This window comes from Cornus florida, unplaced genomic scaffold, assembly GCF_030987335.1.
Source record: "Cornus florida cultivar Cherokee Brave unplaced genomic scaffold, ASM3098733v1 CherokeeBrave_3.0.0_Hap2_Chr05, whole genome shotgun sequence".
Lineage (NCBI taxonomy): Eukaryota > Viridiplantae > Streptophyta > Magnoliopsida > Cornales > Cornaceae > Cornus > Cornus florida.
This window is the reverse complement of record NW_026775575.1, coordinates 28,349,980-28,375,617: the sequence shown is the minus strand read 5'-3', so window position 1 is coordinate 28,375,617 and position 25,638 is coordinate 28,349,980. Positions and strand designations below refer to the sequence as shown.

General features: G+C 38.4%; 2 protein-coding genes across 2 annotated transcripts; both read left to right on the top strand.

The window, feature by feature from the left end:
• The first annotated feature begins 1,968 nt into the window (after positions 1 to 1,968).
• LOC132306223 (autophagy-related protein 18a) lies at positions 1,969 to 9,805 on the top strand. The gene is made up of 4 exons (XM_059803546.1): positions 1,969 to 3,076; positions 5,401 to 5,608; positions 8,700 to 8,826; positions 9,285 to 9,805. The coding sequence occupies exons 1-4, from the start codon at positions 2,180 to 2,182 to the stop codon at positions 9,373 to 9,375; spliced, it is 1,323 nt and encodes a 440-aa protein (XP_059659529.1). The 5' UTR covers positions 1,969 to 2,179; the 3' UTR covers positions 9,376 to 9,805.
• A 1,379-nt stretch (positions 9,806 to 11,184) lies between these two features.
• On the top strand, positions 11,185 to 13,576 carry LOC132306222 (glutathione S-transferase PARB-like). The gene is made up of 4 exons (XM_059803545.1): positions 11,185 to 11,306; positions 11,391 to 11,552; positions 12,438 to 12,486; positions 13,025 to 13,576. Exons 2-4 carry the CDS (start codon positions 11,403 to 11,405, stop codon positions 13,477 to 13,479), a joined length of 654 nt encoding a protein of 217 aa, XP_059659528.1. The 5' UTR covers positions 11,185 to 11,306; positions 11,391 to 11,402; the 3' UTR covers positions 13,480 to 13,576.
• The last annotated feature ends 12,062 nt before the right edge of the window (positions 13,577 to 25,638 follow it).

Genomic DNA, 25,638 nt, shown 5'->3' with positions numbered 1-25,638 from the left:
GCAAACATGAAACGACACTTATCTTCATTAAGGAAGCCACTTGGTATAAGTAATTGCATAGGGACACGTGTTATCCAAAGAGGGAAGCAGTTACCTGTAGTTGGAAAGACGTGTGACTTTTCAAGTGGACACGTGGCAGGCAGAGAAGGAATTAGTTTTTTACAATTGGAAAGTTGTTGCTGAATGGGACGTGTGTCAGCTAAAGGGGGAAGCAGTTACCTGCAGTTGGAAAGATGTATGACTTTCTAAGTGGACATGTGGCAGGTAGAGAAAGAAGCAGTTTTCCACAATTAAAAAGTTGTTGTTGAATGGGACACGTGTCAGCCAAAGAAGAAAGTAGTTACTTGCAGTTGGAAAGATGCGTGATCTTTACTTTATCTTTTCCTAATGTAATAATTACTTTTCAAGCATTTTAATTTTCCGCACATATATTTCAATTCCTTTAATTTCCAGCACTTGCATTTCAGTTCCTAGTTTAAATTCAATTTAGTTCAGTTCTTTCCATTCTTCCAGCAGCACTTTCACCAAGCAATTCCATCTTTTTCCTTTTCTTTCCATTTCCGAAGTCCTTTTCCACAAAGGCAAAAAGAACCTAACGAGAGCAGTCATTCCAAGCACTCCATAATCGCCTGAACTTCAGGCCTCTCACGGCCAGGTTTGAAATATAGTTTGGCTCTATTCCAATTCTATTGGATTTTAGACGAAGGGTAGTGATAGATGGGCCAGTCATTTTGGTCGATTAGCTTAGCAGAATACACATGGCAGTACAGGTAAGCATTTTTTTTCTTCGATAGAGTGGATTCCCTCTTTTTCCTCTTTTTCTCTCTCTTCTCTCTTTTTACCGTTAAGGAATCCTTGCACACAGCCATAATCGACATCAATCACTCGGCTGGCTAAACACAACAGTCGTTTCACACGCAATAACTTGTCAGACCAGTGCCACTTCCACGCCTGCAACCATCATCACTCCTCGGGCAAGCGAATCTCCAGACCCTCATCGCCTCTTTTTGGTTAGCTCTTGCCGAAGCCAAATGGCAATCAACTCTGACCTTGTTTTCCTCTATGTTACAGTTCACCGTCGTATAAGCTTACCGTTGCCATCTCTCCACCATCTGAGCTCTCTGCCATGGCTCCATCATAGCCGGCCCATCGCCATCGCCGGTCAGATCATCCTCAGCCGAGCCCGAGTTCATCCTCGCTGAACTCACCACCGAGAATCTCACAACCAAGCTTCTCCTTGCTTGCCGACCGCCATCATCCGAAGCCGCAAGCTCACGGCTGAGTCATCCACATCCAAGTACTCCATCGGCCGAGCCTGTCTTCATCCTCACTGTCCATCTCACCGTTATCCTGCCCTTCGCCGAAATAGCAACTTCTCTAGTCGCTGCTGTCGCTGCGTTGGGCTATTCCTTCATCGTCGCCAGTGGGGTCTTCTTTTGCTCAAGGTCATTCTAGCCCCGTTGCCGACTGTCTGTTTACTGCCATCACCACATCACCAAGGTTGCCGTCCTCCAAGTTCTCTGCACCGCCTTGCTTGACGGTTCATCACCAACGCTACACCGCCGTTCCATGCTCTTTGCACCATCTTTGCTCACCGGTCCATTCCGTCTTCGTCCTTGTCGGACTCTGTGCAACAACCTTGTCCCGCTGATCTCACAGACCCAACCGATACGAAAAAAATAGGTTTGTTAGAAAGAGAAGAGAGAGAAGAGAGAGGAGAGAGAAATTAAGGGACTTGGCAACTGGACAGCCACGTGTTTCTGCCTAACAAATTTATCAAAATAATAGGCTCAAATATCATTTTCCTTAGACGAATTTTGATACGCCTGCACCTTCCACCTTTCCAAGTGGACGGACGGAATTCTTTTGGCCAAACAGAAGCTAGGTAAATAAATACACTAAATAAATACCCCCTAAAGTTCGAAACTGACAGAGAGATGCGAAACGAGCGCCAACACTGATTGAATGTTGCGTTGGGACGAAGCCAAGTCGTTTTTTGTTGATATGCATTTTAAAAGACCTTACGTGCCCCCAAATCAACGAATAATAAATAAAGATTAAGAACTAGAGGACAACAAGGTAATTTCATATTAGAAGTCAGCATTTCTCGCGTTCATGGATAGTTCAGACACCGTTAAACTCTTTCCAAATTCCTACGATATCCTTTTTACTTCCTTCCATGGCCACTACCTCTCCACTGTCATCGTCCCCTCTTTGGGCAAACCCTAACCCTAATTCCAACTTTCTCTCTCATCCCGAACCCGAAAACACCTATTTCTCTCATAGCTCAACCGATTCCAATTCAATGTTTCCATCCCATACCACACGACAACCCCAAGACCAACACTTTGAAGACGAGGAGGAAGATGAAGCACCTCACAGTCATCCTGTCATCGAAAACCCTAGCCCTCACTTCCACGATTGCCTCTCTCTTCCTTCATCGCCGTCACTGCTTCACGTGTCGTTCAATCAAGATCAGGGTTGTTTCGCCACCGGCACCGATCGCGGGTTTCGAATCTACAATTGTGACCCGTTTCGTGAGATCTTCCGCCGCGATTTCGATCACGGAGGCGGTATCGGAGGCGTCGAGATGCTCTTCCGGTGCAACATTCTTGCCTTGGTCGGCGGTGGTCCTGATTCTCAGTTTCCTCCCAACAAGGTCATGATTTGGGACGATCACCAAAGCCGGTGCATCGGGGAATTATCGTTCCGGTCCGAGGTTCGGGGTATTCGGCTTCGGCGTGACCGAATTGTGGTGGTTCTGGAGCAGAAAATATTCATTTACAATTTCTCGGACTTGAAGTTGTTGCATCAGATTGAGACGATTGCGAATCCCAAGGGGCTTTGCGTGGTTTCGCAGGTGGGCGGATCGCTGGTGCTGGTTTGTCCTGGGTTGCAGAAGGGGCAGGTTAGGGTTGAGCATTACGGCTCGATGCGGACAAAGTTTATCATGGCTCACGATTCAAGGATTGCGTGCTTTGCTCTCACGCAGGACGGGCAATTGCTTGCCACAGCTAGCACTAAAGGGACTTTGGTGAGGATTTTCAATACATACGATGGAACACTATTGCAAGAGGTATGTGACCCTTTTTTAGCAGCTCAACTACATTTGTTTTGTATTGGGAAATCTTATAATTGTTTCCTGGATTGAATTTGAAAATTATAGCTATATTGAATTGAGCTTGAATTCTTGGCTTTGTGACAAATTATCATATTCACATGGGTTATGGGTTTTAGCTGAAATGTCTGTATTTGGATTCTTTGTTGGATTGGTCTTATTTGTTTAGCTATAGAAGCTTTGTGATTATAGTAGGTTTTCTACTAGATTCTTATCCTATGCTCTTTGAAGAATTCCTTTGATTGGAAAGTAACTATGCAATCATGCACCCTTAAATGGTGAGCTTATTGATATATACACACATGTATATATATGTGTGTGTGTGTGTGTGTGTGTAAATATATGTATTTTTAAAAGTGTTTGTGGCGTTTCATTGTTTTTGAGAGTTCATAAACATTTTTGGTTAATTTCTTCTAGGGGTGCAACTCGATTGGGTGTGACGAGATGAGGGGACAACTAAAGCTCAAGTTTCCCTTTTGAATGCTTTCTAATATATTCTTACTTATCAATAATAATAATAATAATAATAATAATAATACCCCAACCGGGATAAAGGCAGGTTTAAATCTTTACAAGGCAGGCTCAAAATCATAGTTTTTTTTGATAAATAAGGCAAGTTCAAAATCTTTAATCCATATTGCTGATATTTTCATCTTTCAGAATTTTATATCGAACGTTATATGACTTGGATCATATGTTAATGCAGTCGTTTTGAATTAGTGATTTTTTGTATATAATTCCTCATAACATTTCATATAGCAATCATTCTTCCTCTAATAAATTGGTCTTTGAAATCATATAGACTGTATAAAGATTTTTCCTTTTCTTTTTAACTCATATAGACTGGTACAAAGAATTTTTTATTTTTTTATTTTTTTTATTTTTTTTTTCGGATTACATTTTTGTTCTTGATTTAAACTTATGGTGGCATTGGACTGGGTTAATTATGCTACTCTTTTTCTCACCTTCCAGTACTATATCTGTACTCGCCTTTGAGTTTGCAAACTTTTGATTTAGCCTATTTTTGGCAAAGTGTATTTTGTGCTACCATGAGTGGAGGAACATGCATGGTTAGTGTTGGTTAGAAATTCCTCTTTCAAGGGTATTATCCAGAACTTGTTGATGCCTGTTAGAATGATTACAACAACATTGTAGGTAAATTTAAGAAAACTCCCTGAACTATATATCTCAAGATACATAAAACCTCCCTGAACTTTCGATTTCACATTAAACCCTCTTTTACTGTTATGTTTTAGCAAATTACTCCTTTCCTTAGGATGGTGTTTGTTCATTACATGACTTTGATAATGACAAAATTACTCTTTTGCAAAAAACACCACTGAATTTTTAATCTTTTGCAACAAACCCCCTTGACTGTTTTTTGAGCCAAAACCCACACATCAATCTTGCAAAATGACCCCTTGCCATTTGGCAACCACTGTTTCATGATTTGAAATTACCAAAATGGCCCTAATTATGAACTCAAATAAAATAAAATAGACTAAATACATAAGATACGAATAACAACTGCAAACAAAAGAGTGTCATATTGAATGTAATTAATTGACTTGAGTCCCTATTGGTATTTTATGTATTAAAATTAATATTATTTTTTTCAAACTCATTACTAGCTTCAGTAATTACTTGTTACAAATTAACAGAAACTTGATGGTCATCTAATAGGAAGGGGATTTTTACATGATTTTGAGAGATAAAGAGGGGCTTTTGGCTCAAAAATAGTTCAAGGGGGTTTGTTCCCGAAAAATAATAAAATAAAAAAAATAAAAATTATAGTTTAGGGTTTTTTTTGCAACTTGTTCTTCTTTTCACTTGAAGGATAAATTAGTACGTTTACATTCATGTTAACAGCAGCCAAACTCTGTAGGGTAGTTTGCATCTTTTCCTTTGGTTAGGGGTTGGGGGTTTTCTGCAACACATGTAATTTACCTGAACATGGTAATTGTTTTTGACGGTTCAGAGTCGAACATAATTATTTTGCAGTTGAAAAGAAAAAGGCAAAGAAAAATCATTCACTGCCTTTATTATCATCATCCATCACCCTCGGCATAACCGTCTTGTTTTGTTTTCGTTTGTGTTATTATTTTCAAGTGTCAATAAAATATGAGAAAACTGGCCTGCTCCTCTTTTCTCTATATCTTCGAAATGAGAAGGGCTTGCTTCTTTTTGTAAGAGAGCAAAGTTGTCATATACTTTTCTTTGCTTAATTTATTTGCGGGTTTAAGATTGTAGGTTCTCTAAATACAGCTGGATATTTAATGCAGGTAAGGAGGGGTGCAGATAGAGCAGAGATTTATAGCTTGGCTTTTTCTTCAACTGCCCAGTGGCTAGGAGTCTCAAGTGATAAGGGTACTATCCATGTTTTTAGCCTGAAGGCTAATTTGGGAAACCTGGGGAATGATAAGTCAAATGGTGCATCTGATCCCAGTCCCACCGTTACAACATCCAACTCATCTCTCTCTTTCATGAAAGGTTAGGTGCCATATTTAATAAGTCTAGTGGCTATTTTATATTTTTTATTTCCAATTTATTTATTTAGTTTCTCACATTGCATATTCTTATAATTAGAGACACAGTATTTTGATTTGGAATCACTTGTTTTGTTTCTACCATCTAATATGTGGCAATTATATCTAATGAATTGGGGGAATCACACAGGATGTCACTATAATTTTGGATGGAAATTTAATCAATTCTTACTAAACAATACTGAATATAATTTTTGAAGTTTCATATTATTAGCTCTCTTTTTAGTTGGGTTTTGGGGAGAAATTGTATATCCATTGATGAGTTTATTGATTTTTTGGGTTCGGTGGGTCCTTAGGTCCTTGTCTCTGGCTTCGGCCTCTGTATAGCTCTTGGGAGTTGGGACGCGTTCCTCGTTTGAACGCTTTCTAATACATTTTACTTTTCAATATATATATATAATATTACATAGGCAAGGATGTAGATTCACCTGACCCCTGAAGTGTTATAAACGTGGAATGTTTTCATTCAGAATGAAATCTTACAATGGCGTAGATTCAGATTAAGTGTTATGGAAGTAAATGTTTTAATTCAAATGGAATGTAATGTAAACATACTGCAATTGTCTTATATTTATGAGGCCTTGAAAGTGGTCTAATTTCCTAATGTCGAAACAAAGGTTCTGTAAGTTTTTTTTTTTTTTTTTTGCCTTATTTTATTTTCTTTTTGGGAGGGGGTGGGGATGGGAGTGGAGGACGAATTAAACCTTCAGTGATGTCAATGAACTTTCACTTGAGTTATCTATAGTAATTTATAAACGTTGATACTGTTATATACATTTTAATGCATTTTTAAGTAATATTTTCATTTTAAACTACATAATAGTTGGCTTAGAGTTAACAATTTAATTAGATCACGTCTTTTAGATTAATTTTTTGGTGTACCTTTTCAAACTAAATGCCTCAAGTTACCTTTTTAAATTTTATTAGCTCGTATAGAGAATTGTTTTTCTTTTCCTTTTTTAATTTTTTTTTTTTTTTTTTAATAAAAAATTAAATCATTTACTATTTTTTATTAGATTTCGTTTTATGACAAAATAAACGTAATGGTTGGCAATTATTAAATTAAACCACCTGTTTAAATTAAGTTGCTATTACCTTTTAATTAAAAGTAAACACTAAACAATCAATGTGTAGTTTTTAATACTAAAAAAAATGATAAAAAAACTACACCTTGATTGGAAACTGTCAGTTCTGAATTATATAAACAAATCATAACAAAGTTCAACTCCAACTATTCTTTTTCTCTCTACTTTTCAGAAAGATTTCAATTGTACTGGTAATGAACTCCAACTCCACCAGGCCCCTCACTCCTTGTTTGAAGTTTGAAAGCCTATGTAATTTCAACAGTCTCATGTATGCTTCAATTTTGTATATGGTAAATAATTTCAATAGTTTCATGCATTTTTTCAATTTAGTGGTGTCATTTTTTTTTGTGTGTATGCTAGTTATCAATTATTAATTAATTAATTAATTAATTAATATTATTATTATTGTTTTTGTTGTTGTTGTATTTACTTTGTTGAAATCCCTTGCATGCATAAAACTAAATTGGAAATCTTTCTCACTGGAATGAAAATCAATTTCCAGTTCTTTGTGGTGGGTTTTGGGAGTTAAGTTCTCACAGACTTAAAATTGAAAACTCTGAAGCCGAATTCTTATGGTGGGTCTTGGCAGTTGATCAATTTAATGATCAGTTGAACAAAAATGAGAGAGGTGTCTTCTGCTTGCATTAGTTTATGGAAATTAATTGTAGAGAGAAAAATTATATAAGAAAAAACAATGTTGGGTTCTAACACCAGTATGATATGGAATATTTTTCCTTGTCCAACTTGTCTTACTTTGAACTATCACCATAGTTCATATGTAACTAGTATTTGCTGTTATGTCTTTATTTTGTGTATTCGAGTGCACTGGAAATTGTTCTCACAGGCTCTAAATTAATCTCTTGTCAGTGCAAATATCAATCACACATTTTGTTTATTCAGCATTTTGAAATTTTCAACAACCTTTGAATCCTTTTACAAATATTCCTCCAAATAATGGTGTAGACGGGATTGAGGATATTAATCTCTTAGACTACCTGGCATGTAAATTTTGGTAACTTCTTTTCCATGTCTTGTAACATTTCATAAAATTTTAATAAGTTGAAGAACCATGTTTATATAATTGTGAAATTGGGTGGAGTGAAAGCAACTACGAAAGTATATGACTTGGAAGAATGCTTGTGTGGTTTTGGTGTTACGCACACATGTAGCAGTTTTTTACATTGTATGATTATAAAATTAATTTCATTATCACATTGGACAAAGTGTTGTATCCAAAGCAATTTGTAAAAAAAAAAATTTACAATCGTTTCTCATAACGTGCAATGCACGTTCATTTTACTCCTTTAGATTTAAAGTCATTGACAGACCTGGCAAATGTCCAAATCAGTCTCATCATGAACTTTTTGAATTCCTACTTCAAAAATAATAATTAAATTTAAAAAATACAAAATGAGCGCTTGGAATTCTTGTAGTAATGGTTAATTAGTCACTTTATAAATGATTCTCTTAACAGCTTTTAACTTTCATTAGTTTTAATTATTGTATATATTCTTAATGGATCAACTTGAAAGTCTTGAAACTTACCGGACAAAAAAAAAAAAACTTGGAAGTCTTGAATCCCTCAAGTCTCAACAGTTAATTGGTGAAACCTTACAGACCATATCCTCTGCTCCAAATATGCAGTCAGCTTGAAAATGTACTAGGAATTATACCAAATAGTGATAATGAGAGCAGGGATATGGTCTTATTCTCTTGTAAGGTTTGATCTGCTATTGTATCTGCATGCTACTAGTGTTTATATGTTTCCCATGGTTAGTTGACTTATAGCTGGGGTCCGGGGATGATCGATAGATAGCGAGGTTCAGTACTTTGGATGTGATGGACCATAAAACTAGCAATGAGTATTTATGTTTTATGCCAACAGAAACTTGCATATTTTTGCATTTGATGGTTTAGTGTGGATCTGATGGTTTAGTGTTTCATTGACAGGAGTATTGCCCAAGTATTTCAGCTCAGAGTGGTCTGTGGCTAAGTTTCGTTTGCTTGAAGGTTCTCAATACATCATTGCATTTGGTCACCAAAAGAATACATTAGTAATTCTTGGCTTGGATGGAAGGTGAGTTATCAGGAAAGAGAATATCAAATTTTACGTGATTTAATATAGCCATGTAGTGTTGTAGAAGCATCTTAGTGTTTATGTTACTTTTTTTTTTTTTAACCTTTAGGAGTAATATTTTGGTAGAATGACAATGAACTTACTACCATTTAGGGTGTGTTCGGAATATAAAATGGTTTCCGCTGAATTGCAGCATTTTTTTTATTTTTTATTTGTTCTAACAAGACCAGCCTACTGTATGAGTTGGAAAGAATGGTAACATGTGGCTTATGAGAAGGAGATTAGCCAAAGTAGCACATAATTTCCTCTACTTTTTGTTTATATTCTCTCTCAATGACAGATGCGAGTGTGCACACATAATTCTATTTCCTTTTGCCTTTTTATCTTCTTTTTTTTTTTTTACAAGAATTGTGAACATATTCAGCAGAATATTTATATTCTATCGAACTTTTATGCAGCTTCTATCGATGCCAGTTTGACCCAGTGACTGGTGGGGAGATGACTCAGCTAGAATATCACAACTTCCTTAAACCTGAAGAAGCTTTGTGATGCGGAGTTTTCTCTGTTATATTCCTTTGAAGTTTATGTAGTATGTATCAGTCTGACCGTTTTACTGGTGCGAAGATGACCTAGCTAGAATATCACATCTTCGTTGTGCATGAAGGTGCTCTCTAATGGAGAGCTTTGTATCTGTATATCCTTTTTTATGGCTATACACACAAGTTTATTCTTTGCCTTTTGTTTGAACCTCCTCTCCTAGGATGGGGTGGGGGTACATTGTGTTGTAAATTATTATAGATGAGCAAATGTTGTTACTGGTTTATCTTACATTAAAAATTTGGAAGAAAAAAAAAAAATTGTATATATATATATATATATATATATCTATATGTGCGTCTGTAATTGGAAATTTTCAGTGTTACAGTCTTCCCGTGGATGTTATATATTAAAATTTACACATTTCTGATGCGTTTACTGATGTGCCACATGGTGATTCGTTCGGAACCAATGGTCCTGTGATCATGTAATAATTTCTTCCATTTGTAATCTTGTGTTGGATCAAAAGGATAGCGATATCCCTGTTGTAGGTCACTACCATGAACAAATAGAAGGAATTTTGACATCCCACAATCTTCTTTTTTAGAGAAGATGTTTCCCGGTCGAAAGAAACAAAATCTAAAAATGTACAGAAACCAAATGGGTCAATGGGTTGGTCACATTGAAATCTCTTTTTCTAGTCAATTATATTATATTTTGTCTCCTCTAGTATTTAATTTTTTTAAAGATATTTATAATTACTTCATTCTATATGTTAATTTTGACCTTTTCGTTGTCTCTTACCTTTTATGCAAACTAATCTTTCATTTCTTCAAGATGAATCAGTTGGAGACAAAATGTTTTGAGTAGAATCAGTTGTAAAGGAACCATATAAGTCTGTGAATGCAACTTCAATCCCAGAAGTCTAAACCGGGAATGCCAATCCACCTTCTTTCTTGGTCTTTCACACACTGTCCCAAGCTATTTTTACTGCTCTGAGGCCCACTCCATAAGATTTACCTTAGGAGCATTACCCAGTGCCTTAATTGGTAGAACGTCCAACTTCCTGAGAGGGTTTGCTCTATTTTCACACAACGATGGGCTATCCGACCTTCTCGCTGACTGGAAGACACATCTTTGGCACCGTCCACCACCACAACCACCAGACGCTGCTTCGTCCACCACCACCACAACCACCAGATGCCGCTTGATGTAACAATGGGTCTATAGTGTATATAGTGTTGGACTGGGCTTTCGTAGGGCAAATCCCTAGTGTGAGCCATGTTTGGCACTGTTTTAATTTTGGTCCAATAATCATTGAGCTAATTTGTATCCTTTGATTGGGCTTCGAATTGGGCCTTATAAATTTTCTGTTACTATATATACAATTGCTTTACCTTTCAAAAAAAAACAAAAGAAAAAGAAAAATGAAATCTTGACAAATAAGATTGGCTGCATGGACTTGAACATCTCAAGTCTACCTACGATTCTACGAGGGAGAGAATTTTGTTGCTACATCTTGGCCAAACTATCTCCTCCTAAAGTGTTTATTGTAATGATTGACAAATTAATCGAAAACAAATAAAATCAGAGTTTTTATTATTTTTTTCCTCGATATGTCACAATTATTCCTCACTTCTGGAATTCGTTGGACCAAATAAAAATGTAACAGATAATAGAGAGGACCACATTATACCACTTCTTGTCATCATTCCATTTGTCATGGTTACAAAAAAGGCGTTGGTCCATATACCAACTTTGATCATTTTCGTATCTGTCTTTCCCAAAGGCTTAGACATGTGACTTCAACGACACCCACCTAATTTCCTCCCGTCTAATCAAAATCACACACACATATCTTTATATATATATATATATATATATATATATTATTGAATGGATATATGTCAGACATTCATATTGACTGAAAGATGAAAAATTAGGTTTAACCATTGTCCTTTATTTTTTAGGTAGTATATATTCATCCATCAACAGAAATATAACTACAAAAAGCTACATTGTGACAGGGCCGGACAGTCATGGCTCCCCGGAAAGTGTACGGAAGTCTAAACTCACCGGCCACCTTGAAGGTCATGGCATGCCTTTTCGAGCACAATCTAGACTTTGAGTTTGTTCAGATCAACCTTGAAGCTGGAGAGCACAAAAAGCAGCCCTTTCTGTCCATGAATGTAAGTTCTCCCTTTGGCGCAAATAATATATATATATATATATATATATATATATATATATATATATATATATTATTGTTTCTTTTATCATTACGTATTTTTCTTTAAATCTTGGCCAAAAAACTCACACACTGCCCCTATAATTTCAATTATTCGTTTTCAGTCTTCTTTTTGTAGAACATTTTACATTTACGAAGTCAATTTAACTTGCCCTGTCCCGCTCCATTGAGACGGGTTTAAAATCGTTCTAATAGAAGGTTTGGGAAGAGGGATTAAAACCCGCAAAACCCGAACCCGTCATGATTAATAATTCATACATAAATAAATATTTTTTATTAGCTATAAATTTTCTTTTTTCTTTATTTCTTATAATAATTTTAAATTTTAGTAACATTTTTGTTAGCTATACTATCAAAAAAAAAAAAAAAAAATACAATACAATACAAAATTTATCTTAAAATTTATTCAAGTTTGAATTATTTTACTTAAAAAATAGATGTGTATCGGGACACTCGAACCCGTCCCGACTCTGATGCAGGGCGTCTCGAATTGGGTTTGAGAATTTTTTTTTATTGGTGAGATAGATTTGGAAAAGAATGTCCTGTTTCAAACTCGCTCCGTTGACCTCCCTATTTACACTAGGCAAATGTATTTGACAGGGTGAGATTGAAAATAATCATGAAAGTAATCTGACCCAATAAAATGTGTATATACATATATATCAATGGAATTAAAGTGACCACACTATTATTCGTAATATACCATAACATTGCAGTTTAATTAATTTTGAAAAAAGTGATAATTAAAAGTAGCATGTTATTGTAAAATCATGTACGTTATGGGGGTCTAATTAAATTTTTAATATGTTTCGTATCCACTGTACAGCCATTTGGTCAGGTTCCAGTATACGAAGACCGCGGCATCAAACAGTTTGGTAAGAAGAAGCTACCTAGTCCCAAGAAATGTCTCAATTTTTTTACTTCAACTTCTGTCCAGAGAAATTATTAAATAGTTCTCGAAAAATTATTAGATAGTTCCGGAAAATATGTGAACAAGTTCAATCAAAACTCTATAACTTAAAAAGAAAAAATAAAAAATAATAATGATAATAATAATAATAGACTTCTAAGAGTTTAATACGAGACTTACAGAAGAAATCAGAACATGAGTTTTGATCGGATTGGACCGTCAAATAGGTGCTGCAGAACTTTTTTCTGGGCTTGTCCGATGTTTGTGGAAGCAAAATTTTGTCCCCCAAGGATTAGTACTCCCAAATTCTTTTACTTATTTTGCACTAGATCGAGACTGTAAAAGAGTCATATATCAATCCTAATGAGTCGGCTCAAACGGGTAAGTTACTCAGATCTGGTGCTTTAAGGAGTATACGGTCTAAAGTACGACTCTTCTTGAGTACAAATAATTCTTTGATGTAAAGGGACTATTAATTTGCTAACTTAAGCCATAAATTGCAGAATCTAGAGCAATAATAAGAAGCACGGCCCATGAGTTTGGCAAGCAAGGAGAAGAGCTAATCTACTGGGATGCCAGGAAGCAAGCAGTGGTGGCTAACTGGGTGGACGTGGAGGACCACCAATTCGAGCCACCGGCACTTAAGCTGATATTTGAGCTGGTAATCAAGCCCAGGAAAGGGTTGGAGCCCGATGAAGGCGTTGTGGCGGAAGCAGAAGCCAAGTTGGATCGAGTCCTTGACGTGTACGAGGCTCAGCTCGCGAAGTTCAAGTACTTGGTTTCAGACAAGTACACCATCGTAGATCTACTTCACCTTCCAAACTTGCAGAGCCTGATGGGAACACAGGCTAAGAAGCTAATCGAGTCGCGCCCTCGTGTGAGCGCATGGTGTGCTGAGATTCTTGCTCGGCCTGCATGGACCAAGGTGCTTGAAATGCAGAAGATGGCTCAAGCTTAGGCTTTTGTGTGACAATAATGTAAACAATTTATGGACATTCAAAGTAATTCTAATGCAGTCGTTTTTCATTAAAAAATATAATTTTAAATTACTACTATTAGGTTGAGTGTTTTTTTAGCTCATACATGCACAACATTGATTTAGAAGACTTAGTCAAGCTTGCCAATTTTCTATTCATACAAGTACCCGTTATTTATTTATTTATTTATTTATTATTTGAACACATTATCTTTTGTTTTAAAAAATAGAGGAGAAATTATTAGGTCAGTGGCCATGATTGATCAACCAGTCTATTGGCAATTTTAGGCATTATGATTTTTCTTTCTTTAGTTATTTTTTTAAGATATTAATTTGATATTTTTGTGAGTTTATCCAGCAGAAGATTAGAAAAGTTCTGTATTTTTAGAAACAAATCTCTATCTTTTTAACTTTACTTATTTTAACAATTAGTCAATTAATCACATCAAGATAAAATAAAGCAAAGCAACACAGTTAGAGATGACATCAGGATTTTTAGTAAGGAAACCCCAATTGATAAAATAGACCAATTATTTGCCTAGTGTAATGACCCGGTCTTTTTTCCTCCTTTTCCATTTTCGGCAATTTTCTTTTTTCGTCTTTTTCCGTTTTTCGTTTTTCCTTGCATAACCTCACTTGTTGTGCTCGGATTTGATTCCGCTTTTGCATGCATTCATGGTATTTGATTTCCATGACATTGGTATTTTTATTTTTCTTAAAAAACATGCTAGATTAATACTTTTCTTCCATGTCCACCGTCGCCGTCCAGAACCTATCCACTGGTCCAAAAAACGGAGCACGCTTCCATTCCTCCTCCGGTGGTACTTCCGGCACTGGTTCACCGGTTTTACTCAACTATTTTCTCTTCGTCATTTTCTCAAATACCCGCACTGCTCCTGCACTCAATAGCCTTGTCACTCTCACACAACTCTACTGTCACAGCGCACCACGTCAATTCCTCGCTTGCACTGTATTTTTCTTACTCTGTTTGCAACGTTCTTGTTGTCTCCGTACCAGGCCTTTATATAGACAATTAGTGTGATACCCCTCGGATCCGAGAAACGGGTTGATCAGACCCAGGCCCAAACCCGAGGGATGTCAAACAATTAATATGTAACCGAACATGGAATACAAGATAAAATAAGAATTAAAAATAATAAGCTGAAAGAATCTAGAAATAAAATCCTTTATAATTAAATACTTAAAACATGTTAATCCAAAACACCATAAGTTTACAACTCGGGAATCCATCCATTGGACCCCTTATTAAAAATCTCCAAAAGCTACTGAAAAACCATAAAAATAAAATCCAAAACTAACATAGAGAAGATTCCTACATAATCGGAGGAATGAATAGCTATATCTGCTTTGCACGTCCAAACTTTAACCCTGGAACTGACGAGTACCTAAAAAATAAAGAAGTGGGTCAGGCCCACATGCAAGTCCTGATCTACTACAATCCAAACAGTAATCCGATACGCAGATACATCCTGGGAAGACTCAACAATATCTAGAATAGTCCATATATGTATATAGTACACACTATAGGACGCTCACTAATCCAAAAAGGATTGTCTCAGCCTGAATAGAGATACCATGCAAATCGCACATACTGTGGTCATGTGTATCTAGACCTACCAGGGAACAACACCTCTGTCCAGATATCCATCCTAGACGATATACGCACCCTAACCATGGTCATGAGACTCAAGCTCATACCACGGCACCATACAATATATATATAAAGTCCGTACTCCTCCTAATACAAAATACCATCCATCTGTGTAGTGGTCTGATATATGTATAACCAAGCCATCCTGAAACCAAAGTAGGTCATTCAATTCTCAATTGATATGACACAAGTAGGTGATGGACTTAACCTATATGATTAATCCATACCTTAATCCATGTTGGATAGGACTTAGTATTTAATCTAGTCCATATCTAGTATGTCACCGTCCCATACCGGTACATACCATCCTCCAGTTAATACGGTTGATAATACAGTATTAAATAATCATCAACCAATCCCAAAGCAAGCACATATACATTTTAACATATATATAACCAATTTATGCATCCATTATAAGAATTTGAATCCCAATTACAGTCCATTAGTATGGCAAAGTAAAACTATACACTTAACTCCTCTGAACAGTGTCATAATAGATACAATTGATAACAGATTTAATCATCAGTTAATCCCCACTAAGCATGCATATTATTAAACAACAGTATGCTTATAACCCAGCTACAAAACCTGATTTATAATTCCAAGACATGCAGAGAAACCAACTTACTAAAACAATGAGCAATTACCAATTTATGTTTAACCTCACTCCATACAGGTTTACTTTGAAACCTAGGCTAATTCCATCCAAAATTCCTGGTTATAAGCTTGCTTCCCAATTCATATATAAGTCTTTAAGCAGTGTATTACATCATTCAGTAGCCTTGAAACAGTTTCAGAAACTCAATCTCAGCCAAACAGTCCATTCCAACTCAGTACGCGCAAAAACTAAAGAGAGAGAAGGCTCTGAAACTTGGAGAGCCTTCTCCATTAAAGGGGAGCCGGCTCCCCACCCTTGGGAGCCGGCTCTAGGCTGTTGAGAGGTGGCTCTCAACCCTAGAGAGCCGGCTCTAGCTTTGTGGGAGGCGGCTCCCTCCTTTTGAGAGCCGTCTCTCACACCCTTAAGAGCCGCTTCCCCTGTATTGCTTGTCTTCTCCGACCCCGGTGGTTTCCAGACATTGAATACAGTTATATTACATGTATTAAGGTTCCATCCTCATCCCAGATTGATCACAAGGTAGAATTATACAACTTAGAATTTAATTAAACATCAACTTTTAAAGCAACGATAACAAGATTCAACACTGAACTGTTAAAACAATTGAAATTGGATTTATTCAATGCTTCAATATTCTAATTAAACATGTTTAAAAGATGTAATTAAAACTTTGTTTAATCCCTGGAGTCTTCCTAAGCATGCACAGAACACAAATTAAAGGGATAGAGAATAACAGAGACTTGCCTGCAGTTTCAGATTTTGAAACTGATATCCACCGTCTCTACAGTTTTCCCCTGATCTGTCTTCCTATGCCCTCTCTGTAACGTACGTAAACTCCCTCTCTGTTACTCTGCCCTCACAACTCTCTGTATCACTGTATACCTGAATATGGTGAATAGGATTTTCAGAAACCCTCGGCAGACGTATACCCATATCTTTATAGAGTTATACCAAAACCCTAAATTAATTAAAGCCCTAACTAAATCCTAACCGGCCCATAGAACTTAATTAAAACCTGTGTCGGCTAAAGAAACTAAACCCTAAATTATGAAAAATAGTTAATTAAAATACTTCCTAAATTACTTCCTAAATTAAAACCTTTAATAATCAATTCAATTAAAGAAAATTTAATAATCAATTCAATTAAAGAAAATGATAAAGTCCAATCTAACGTAATACAGAAAAATAAAATACAATGTAATAATTACTTAATTCACAAAATCACCATTAAACAACAAGTCATCAATTATTGCAAATAAAACACCAATCAACAAGTTAAACAATTTAAAATTCAAACACCATTTAATAATTTAATTAAAACAATACTGGGACTATCCTTTTGAAATTAGGGGTATTACATTCTTCCCCCCTAACAAAAGGAATTCCGTCCTCGGAATTCGCTCTTACCTTCTTCCAAAATTTCAGGAAACTGCGAGCAAATGACATCCTCCCGTTCCCAAGTGGACTCAGCCTCATTGTGATGACTCCACTAAACACGAACCAAAGGGATAACCTCATTGCGAAGGATTTGATCCCGACGGTCAACAATACGACATGGTGGCTCCAAATAAGTTGCATCCAGCTGCAACTCAATCTCCCCAACATCGATATGCTGATACCGATCCTCATCGCGTAGAAATTTTCGCAACATGGAAACATGAAACACGTTGTGAACGCAATCCAAGTTATCCGGAAGTTCCAACCGATAAGCCACAGCTCCCACTCGATCCGTAATCATGAATGGACCGACAAACCGCGGAGACAACTTCCCTTTCTTCCTAAAGCGCATAACACCTTTCATAGGTGACACTTTGAGTAGAACCTGATCTCCAACTCAAAACTCCAAAGCACGAGTACGCCGATCAGCATAACTCTTCTATCTACTCTGAGCAGTACGCATGCGATCCTTAACAAGAGCAATCTTTTCAGAGGTATCCTTGATGAACTCAGGACCCAAGAATCGATTCTCTCCAACCTCCATCTAACAAACAGGTGATCGACACGTTCGACCATACAATGCCTCAAATGGTGCCATACCAATAGTCTTCTGGAAACTATTGTTATAAGTAAACTCCACAAGTGGCAAATATTCCTCCTAGTGGCCCTTGAAATCCAAAACACACGACCGAAGCATATCTTCCATAATCTGATTCACCCTCTCAGTCTGTCCGTCAGTCTGAGGATGATAAGCAGTACTAAGGTGTAACTCCGTACCTAAAGCCTGCTGAAAACTCTTCCAAAATCCAGATACAAAGCTCGAATCCCTGTCCGATATAATAGACAATGGAATGCCATGCAGCTTCACAATCTCTGAAATGTAAAGCCTCGCCAACTGCTTCGAAGTGTAGTCAGTGCAAATAGGCAAGAAATGAGCTGACTTGGTCAACCTATCCACAATGACCCATATGGAATTATGCCCCTTGAAAGAATTTGGCAACCCTTCCACAAAATCCATAGATATGCTCTCCCATTTCCACTCCGGTATCGGTAGTGGCTGTAGAGCTCCTGGCGGCCTCTGATGATCAATCTTAACCATCTGACAAGTACTACACTGAGAAACAAAAAGAGCAATGTCCCTTTTCATACCTGCCCACCAAAACTGCCGCTTCATATCTTGATACATCTTATCGCCTCCTGGATGAACAGAGAACTCAGAGTGGTGAGTCTCAGTCATCACATCCTTCCTCAAATTATCAGCAGAAGGTACCACTAACCGTCCCTTGTACCTTAAACCTCCATCAGCCCCAACATAGTAGAATGGAACCTCTCCGGAAGCTATCTCTGCAACCTTGTCAACACACTGCTGATCCGTGAGTTGTGCTTGTAAAACCTTGCGAATGATGGAAGGTGTAACCACCACGTAAGCCAAAAAAGCGTCTGACAATTCATCTACACTCTTCAAAGCATTCCACTCAGTAGTGAATAAAGCAGAAAGACTACCAACAGGTCGGCGACTGAGTGCATCCGCCACTACATTTGCTTTCCCTGGATGGTACTGTATAGAAAAATGATAGTCTTTTACAAACTCCAACCACCTGCGCTGTCTCATATTCAGCTCCCGCTGAGTGAACAAGTACTGCAGACTTTTGTGATCACTGAATAATCTGAAGGACTCACCCAATAGATAATGCCTCCAAATACGCAAGGCAAAGACCACTGCTGCCAACTCCAAATCATGTGTTGGATAATCAAGCTCATGAGGCTTAGGTTTTCGAGATCCATAAGAAACCGGTCGCTCCTCCTGCATCAATACACATCCAAGACCCTGGAACGAAGCATCCGTGTAAACAAGATACTCTATCCCACTCTGCGGAGTAGCCAGAACCGGTGCAGAAGTCAGCTTCCTTTTCAGCTCATCAAAAGCTCGTTGACAGTGTTCATCCCACACGAACTGTACACCCTTCTTGGTCAGATGAGTGAGTGGTCCTGCTATCTTGGAGAACCCCTGGATGAATCTCCTGTAATATCCTGCCAGACCAAGAAAACTCCGAATCTCAGTAGGTGATGTAGGCTGTCCCCACTCAACCACCGCTGAAACCTTGGCCGGATCCACTGCTATCCCCTTTTCTGACACCACGTGACCCAGAAATTTCACCTCCCGCTGCCAAAATTCATACTTCTCGAACTTGGCATATAACTGGTGCTCAAGAAGCAGCGTCTGCAAGACTATGCGAAGATGTCTAGCATGATCATCCTCCGACCGAGAATAGATCAAGATGTCATCAATAAAGACAATAACAAACTGATCCAAATAAGCCTGGAAGACTCTATTCATTAAGTCCATGAATACTGCAGGTGCATTAGTCGTCCCAAACGGCATAACACGAAACTCATAAGAACCATATCTCGTGAGAAATGCTGTCTTAGGAACATCCTGCTCCCTAACCCTCAGCTGATGATACCCAGAACGCAGATCAATCTTGGAGAAGTATGTGGCTCCCCTTAACTGATCAAACAAGTCATCAATCCTGGGCAAAGGATACTTATTACGAATCGTAACCTTGTTCAACTCCCTATAATCTATACACAGGCGAAGCGAACCATCCTTCTTCTTTACAAATAGAACCGGTGCTCCCCAAGGTGATGTACTCCTACGAATAAAACCCTGGTTGAGTAACTGCTGAATCTGATCCCTCAGCTCTCTCATCTCCACCGGTGCCATCCTATAGGGTGCCCTAGCAATAGGCGTAGTGCCTGGGGCTAAGTCTATCACAAAATCAATCTCTCGACTAGGTGGCAACCCTAGAATCTCCTGAAATACATCCGGGAAATCCTGTACAATCGGTATGTTATCCAATGGCACAGTAATCCCCTCCTCATTTTCCTCCTCCACATGGAACAAATAGGTGCTACCGCCCCCTTTAGAATGTGGCATAGCTACTACATACATATCCTGACCAAGTATGGTAAAAATAATAGATCTATCAAAACAATCAACTTGGGCATGGTAGTGAGACAACCAATCCATCCCAAGTATCACATCATAAGTGTGCATGTCTAGGTCCAGTAGATTGGCTAGAAATCTGAGTCTGCCAATATCTAATGTCACAGGCCCATCACTCTCATGTATAATAGCTGTATCACCCAATGGTGTATAAATACCCTGAGGTCTAGTGCATACCCTCGTCCGCATCCCAGATAAAGCAACAAAAATCCTAACTACAAATGAGTGTGTAGCACCTGTATCAAATAAAACACATCCATGCAAACCATGAATAGGAAACTTACCCTCAATAGTCTGAGGTGCCTGAACATTTTGTGGCATGGGGTTATACACCCTGCCATAGTGCAACTATTGTGGTGCATGTCCCTGAGTCTGCGGCAGTGCCAGTAAAGCCAGATGTGTCTGTCCCTGAATCCGTGGAACCTGTGGAGCTGGTAGAGGCACTAGCGCCTTCTATCCCTGCTGCACATACTGTCCCTGTCCCTGTCCTGCTTTACGACACTGCCTGGTAGTATGACCATACTCTCCACAGGTGTAACAACTACCCTGGAAAGTACCAAATGGCCTCCTCTGTCGGTTAGCCTGTGGCTGACCCTGTCCTGCCTGTGGTCCCCCATTCTGTTGCCTCTAAATAGGTGCCCCATTCCGGTAAGCATCTGAACCACCCTTGTGCTTCTTCCAAGGCTGTTGTCCTTGGAACTTGCCTTTGTCATTCTGCCGGTGACCATTGCCATTCCCCTTTTCAGCTGACTGATTAGTAGAGTCTTTATCACCTCGCTTCTTACCATGAGCCTGTCTGATATCCACAGTCAACTGATACTGTTGTAGAGCGGCGTCTACCACCTGAGCATAGGTAGTATATGCTGGACTACCTGTAATAGCTCTCTTGATAGACCACATCAGTCCCTTGACAAAACTGTTGCGCTTCTTCTTCTCTGTATCCACCTCCTCCGGTGCAAAGAGAGACAAGCGTGCGAACTGCTGCTCATATTCCGCCACTGTCATGTTTCCCTGCTGCAGATTTAGAAACTCGGTCTTCATAGCTGCCCTGACTGCATAGGGAAAATATTTCTCATCAAAGCGAGCACTGAACTCATCATAAGACAATGTCATCCTCTCCTCTGAGGTGGTAACTGACTCCCACCACTGTAGTACATCCCCAACTAGCTTGAAAGTAGCAAGCATCTGCTTCTGAACCTCCGTGCACTGAACCAAATGAAAATGACGCTCAATGTCCTGTTTCCACTGGTGAGCTGCTCTCGCATCGGTTGAGCCTGAGAACACAGGTGGACTCCCCTTTGTGAAAGAGCTCCTAGCCTTTCCCCAAGAATCCGTCTGAACCACTGGTGCTGGTAGTGATGCCGGCTGTACCTGAGGTTGATTCCAAAGTGCAGCTGTTACCCCTGCCTCTATAGCCCGAGCAATAAGGTCATTAAGGTGAGAAGGAAACTCTAGATTTCCTCCCTGATCCCCAGTTTGCTGAACTTCCTCCTGCTCCTCATAAAACTGACCTTCATCCTCCTGACGCTGCCTACGGGCCGCTTCCCTTCGTTGCCGATTGTTCCGTCTGGTTCTTGTGTTAGCTATTCTGTCAACACAGAAAGACAGACATCAGCACGATTAAACTGAACCGTAAAGAATACAATGAATCCTAAACTTAAGCTCTAAACAATAGAGAACACTACGCGGAAGTCTTATACGATTGAATCCTAGAGGCACTTGAACCTGGAGTGCTCTGATACCAACTGTGATACCCCTCAGATCCGAGACATGGGTTGATCAGGCCCAGGCCCAAACCCGAGGGATGTCAAACAATTAATATGTAACCGAACACGAAATACAAGATAAAATAAGAATTAAAAATAATAAGCTGAAAGAATCTAGAAATAAAATCCTTTATAATTAAATACTTAAAACCTGTTAATCCAAAACTCCATAAGTTTACAACTCGGGAATCCATCCATTGGACCCCTTATTAAAAATCTCCAAAAGATACTGAAAAACCATAAAAATAAAATCCAAAACTAACATAGAGAAAATTCCTACATAATCGGAGGAATGAATAGCTGTATCTACTTTGCACGTCCAAACTCTAACCCTGGAACTGACGAGCACCTGAAAAATAAAGAAGTGGGTCAGGCCCACCCACATGCAGGTCCTGATCTACTACAATCCAAACAGTAATCCGATACACAGATACATCCTAGGAAGACTCAACAATATCTAGAATAGTCCATATATGTATATAGTACACACTATAGGACCCTCACTAGTCCAAAAAGGATTGTCTCAGCCTGAATAGAGATACCATACAAATCGCACATACTGTGGTCATGTGTATCTAGACCTACCAGGGAACAACACCACTGTCCAGCTATCCATCCTAGGCGATATACGCACCCTAACCATGGTCATGAGACTCAAGCTCATACCACGGCACCATACAATATATATATAAAGTCCGTACTCCTCCTAATACAAAATACCATCCATCTGTATAGTGGTCTGATATATGTATAACCAAGCCATCCTGAAACCAAAGTAGGTCATTCAATTCTCAATTGATATGACACAAGTAGGTGATGGACTTAACCTATATGATTAATCCATACCTTAATCCATGTTGGATAGGACTTAGTATTTAATCTAGTCCATATCTAGTATGTCACCGTCCCATACCGGTACATACCATCCTCCAGTTAATACGGTTGATAATACAGTATTAAATAATCATCAACCAATCCCAAAGCAAGCACATATATAGTTTAACATATATATAACCAATTTATGCATCCAATATAAGAATTTAAATCCCAATTACAGTCCATTAGTATGGCAAAGTAAAACTATACACTTAACTCCTCCGAACAGTGTCATAATAGATACAATTGATAACAGATTTAATCATCAGTTAATCCCCACTAAGCATGCATATTATTAAACAACAGTATGCTTATAACCCAGCTACAAAACCTGATTTATAATTCCAAGACATGCAGAGAAACCAACTTACTAAAACAATGAGCAATTACCAATTTATGTTTAACCTCACTCCATACAGGTTTACTTTGAAACCTAGGCTAATTCCATCCAAAATTCCTGGTTATAAGCTTGCTTCCCAATTCATATATAAGTCTTTAAGCAGTGTATTACATCATTCAGTAGCCTTGAAACAGTTTCAGAAACTCAGCCTCAGCCAAACAGTCCATTCCACCTCAGTACGCGCAAAAATTAAAGAGAGGGAAGGCTCTGAAACTTGGAGAGCCTTCTCCATTAAAGGGGAGCCGGCTCCCCACCCTTGGGAGCCGGCTCTAGGCTGTTGAGAGGCGGCTCTCAACCCTAGAGAGCCGGCTCTAGCTTTGTGGGAGGCGGCTCCCTCCTTTTGAGAGCCGTCTCTCACACCCTTAAGAGCCGTTTCCCCTGTATTGCTTGTCTTCTCCGACCCCGGTGGTTTCCAGACATTGAATACAGTTATATTACATGTATTAAGGTTCCATCCTCATCCTAGATTGATCACAAGGTAGAATTATACAACTTAGAATTTAATTAAACATCAACTTTTAAAGCAACGATAACAAGATTCAACACTGAACTATTAAAACAATTGAAACTGGATTTATTCAATGCTTCAATATTCTGATTAAACATGTTTAAAAGATGTAATTAAAACTTAGTTTAATCCCTGGAGTCTTCCTAAGCATGCACAGAACACAAATTAAAGGGATAGAGAAAAACAGAGACTTACCTGCAGTTTCAGATTTTGAAACTGATATCCACCGTTTCTACAGTTTTCCCCTGCTCTGTCTTCCTATGCCCTCTCTGTAACGTACGTAAACTCCCTCTCTATTACTCTGCCCTCACAACTCTCTGTATCACTGTATACCTGAATATGGTGAATAGGGTTTTCAGAAACCCTCGATATTTATAGAGTTATACCAAAACCCTAAATTAATTAAAGCCCTAACTAAATCCTAACCGGCCCATAGAACTTAATTAAAACCTGTGTCGGCTAAAGAAACTAAACCCTAAATTATGAAAAATAGTTAATTAAAATACTTCCTAAATTACTTCCTAAATTAAAACCTTTAATAATCAATTCAATTAAAGAAAATTTAATGATCAATTCAATTAAAGAAAATGATAAAGTCCAATCTAACGTAATACAGAAAAATCAAATACAATGTATAATTACTTAATTCACAAAATCACCATTAAACAACAAGTCATCAATTATTGCAAATAAAACATCAATCAACAAGTTAAACAATTTAAAATTCAAACACCATTTAATAATTTAATTAAAACAATACTAGGACAATCCTTTTGAAATTAGGGGTATTACAATTAGGGTTTCGTTTTGGGGAAGACGACGACACTCAACAACCGTGTCCTATCATTTTCCCATTAAATGCTTAAACCGCCAATGTGACTACCGTGGTTTTAGGCCAGCGTGTCCTGTGATGAACCGTAAGGATGATCCGATAAAGGATCCGAATGCGGAAGCGAAAACAGAAAACATGACTCTAAGAAGTCAAAGTGACCTTCCACGAAGTCGTGAAACTCAACAAGAACTGATGCGAAAGCAAAAGATCGAAAATATGACAAATAAGCCCCCAGGGGCAAAATAGTTATTTCTAAAAACTGTAGATTCGGGTACCACCGAGCACACCGCTGGAAGGATAACGAAAAACTAATCAAGATGGACTCAAGAATCACATGATTCGGAGTCTGGACGAAGGAGAAACGGCATGACGAAGAAAAACGAGCACTAAAGACAAAAAGGGTAAACTGGTAATTATTTAGGAAGAATCGGGTGTAACCGAGCACACCGTTGGAAAGACAGTGAAAAATTAGTCAAGTTCAAAAAAAAATTCACTTAAATCGGAGTCCGGACGAAGGAGAAAAGCCCAAAAGAAGAATTGACGTCGCGGCGGCCCGACGAAGGCCATGGCGCACACGGCGCCCATGCACGAGCCCACTGGCGCGCATGCCGGCGCCCAAAGACATGGCTGCGGCTACATTTTTTTTTTGATCTGCCTAGAACTAAGGCTTGAAACGGAGGTCAAGACGAGTTTTTCTGAAAAATACAAAGAAGAAACCCCCCGTAAAATCGAGCTTTCTACCCGACCTCGCGGACGGAATCGAAAAAAAACTCACTGTGAAATCCTTAAAATGCCTCTAGATCAGAACTGAACAAGAGGGTTAAAAGTTGCTACAGTGACTGTCTGCAACTGAGAGCAAAAACGGGCTAGAAGATAAATTTTTCTGGAAAAACACAAAGAAGAAACCCCCCTCAAAATTGAGTTTTCTACATAAGATGTGAGAGAATTCAAAAAAACACGCAATGTAGAATGCCTCTCCATGAAATCTGGTCATGGAGGTCCAAAAAAACTGCTAAATTGAAAAACT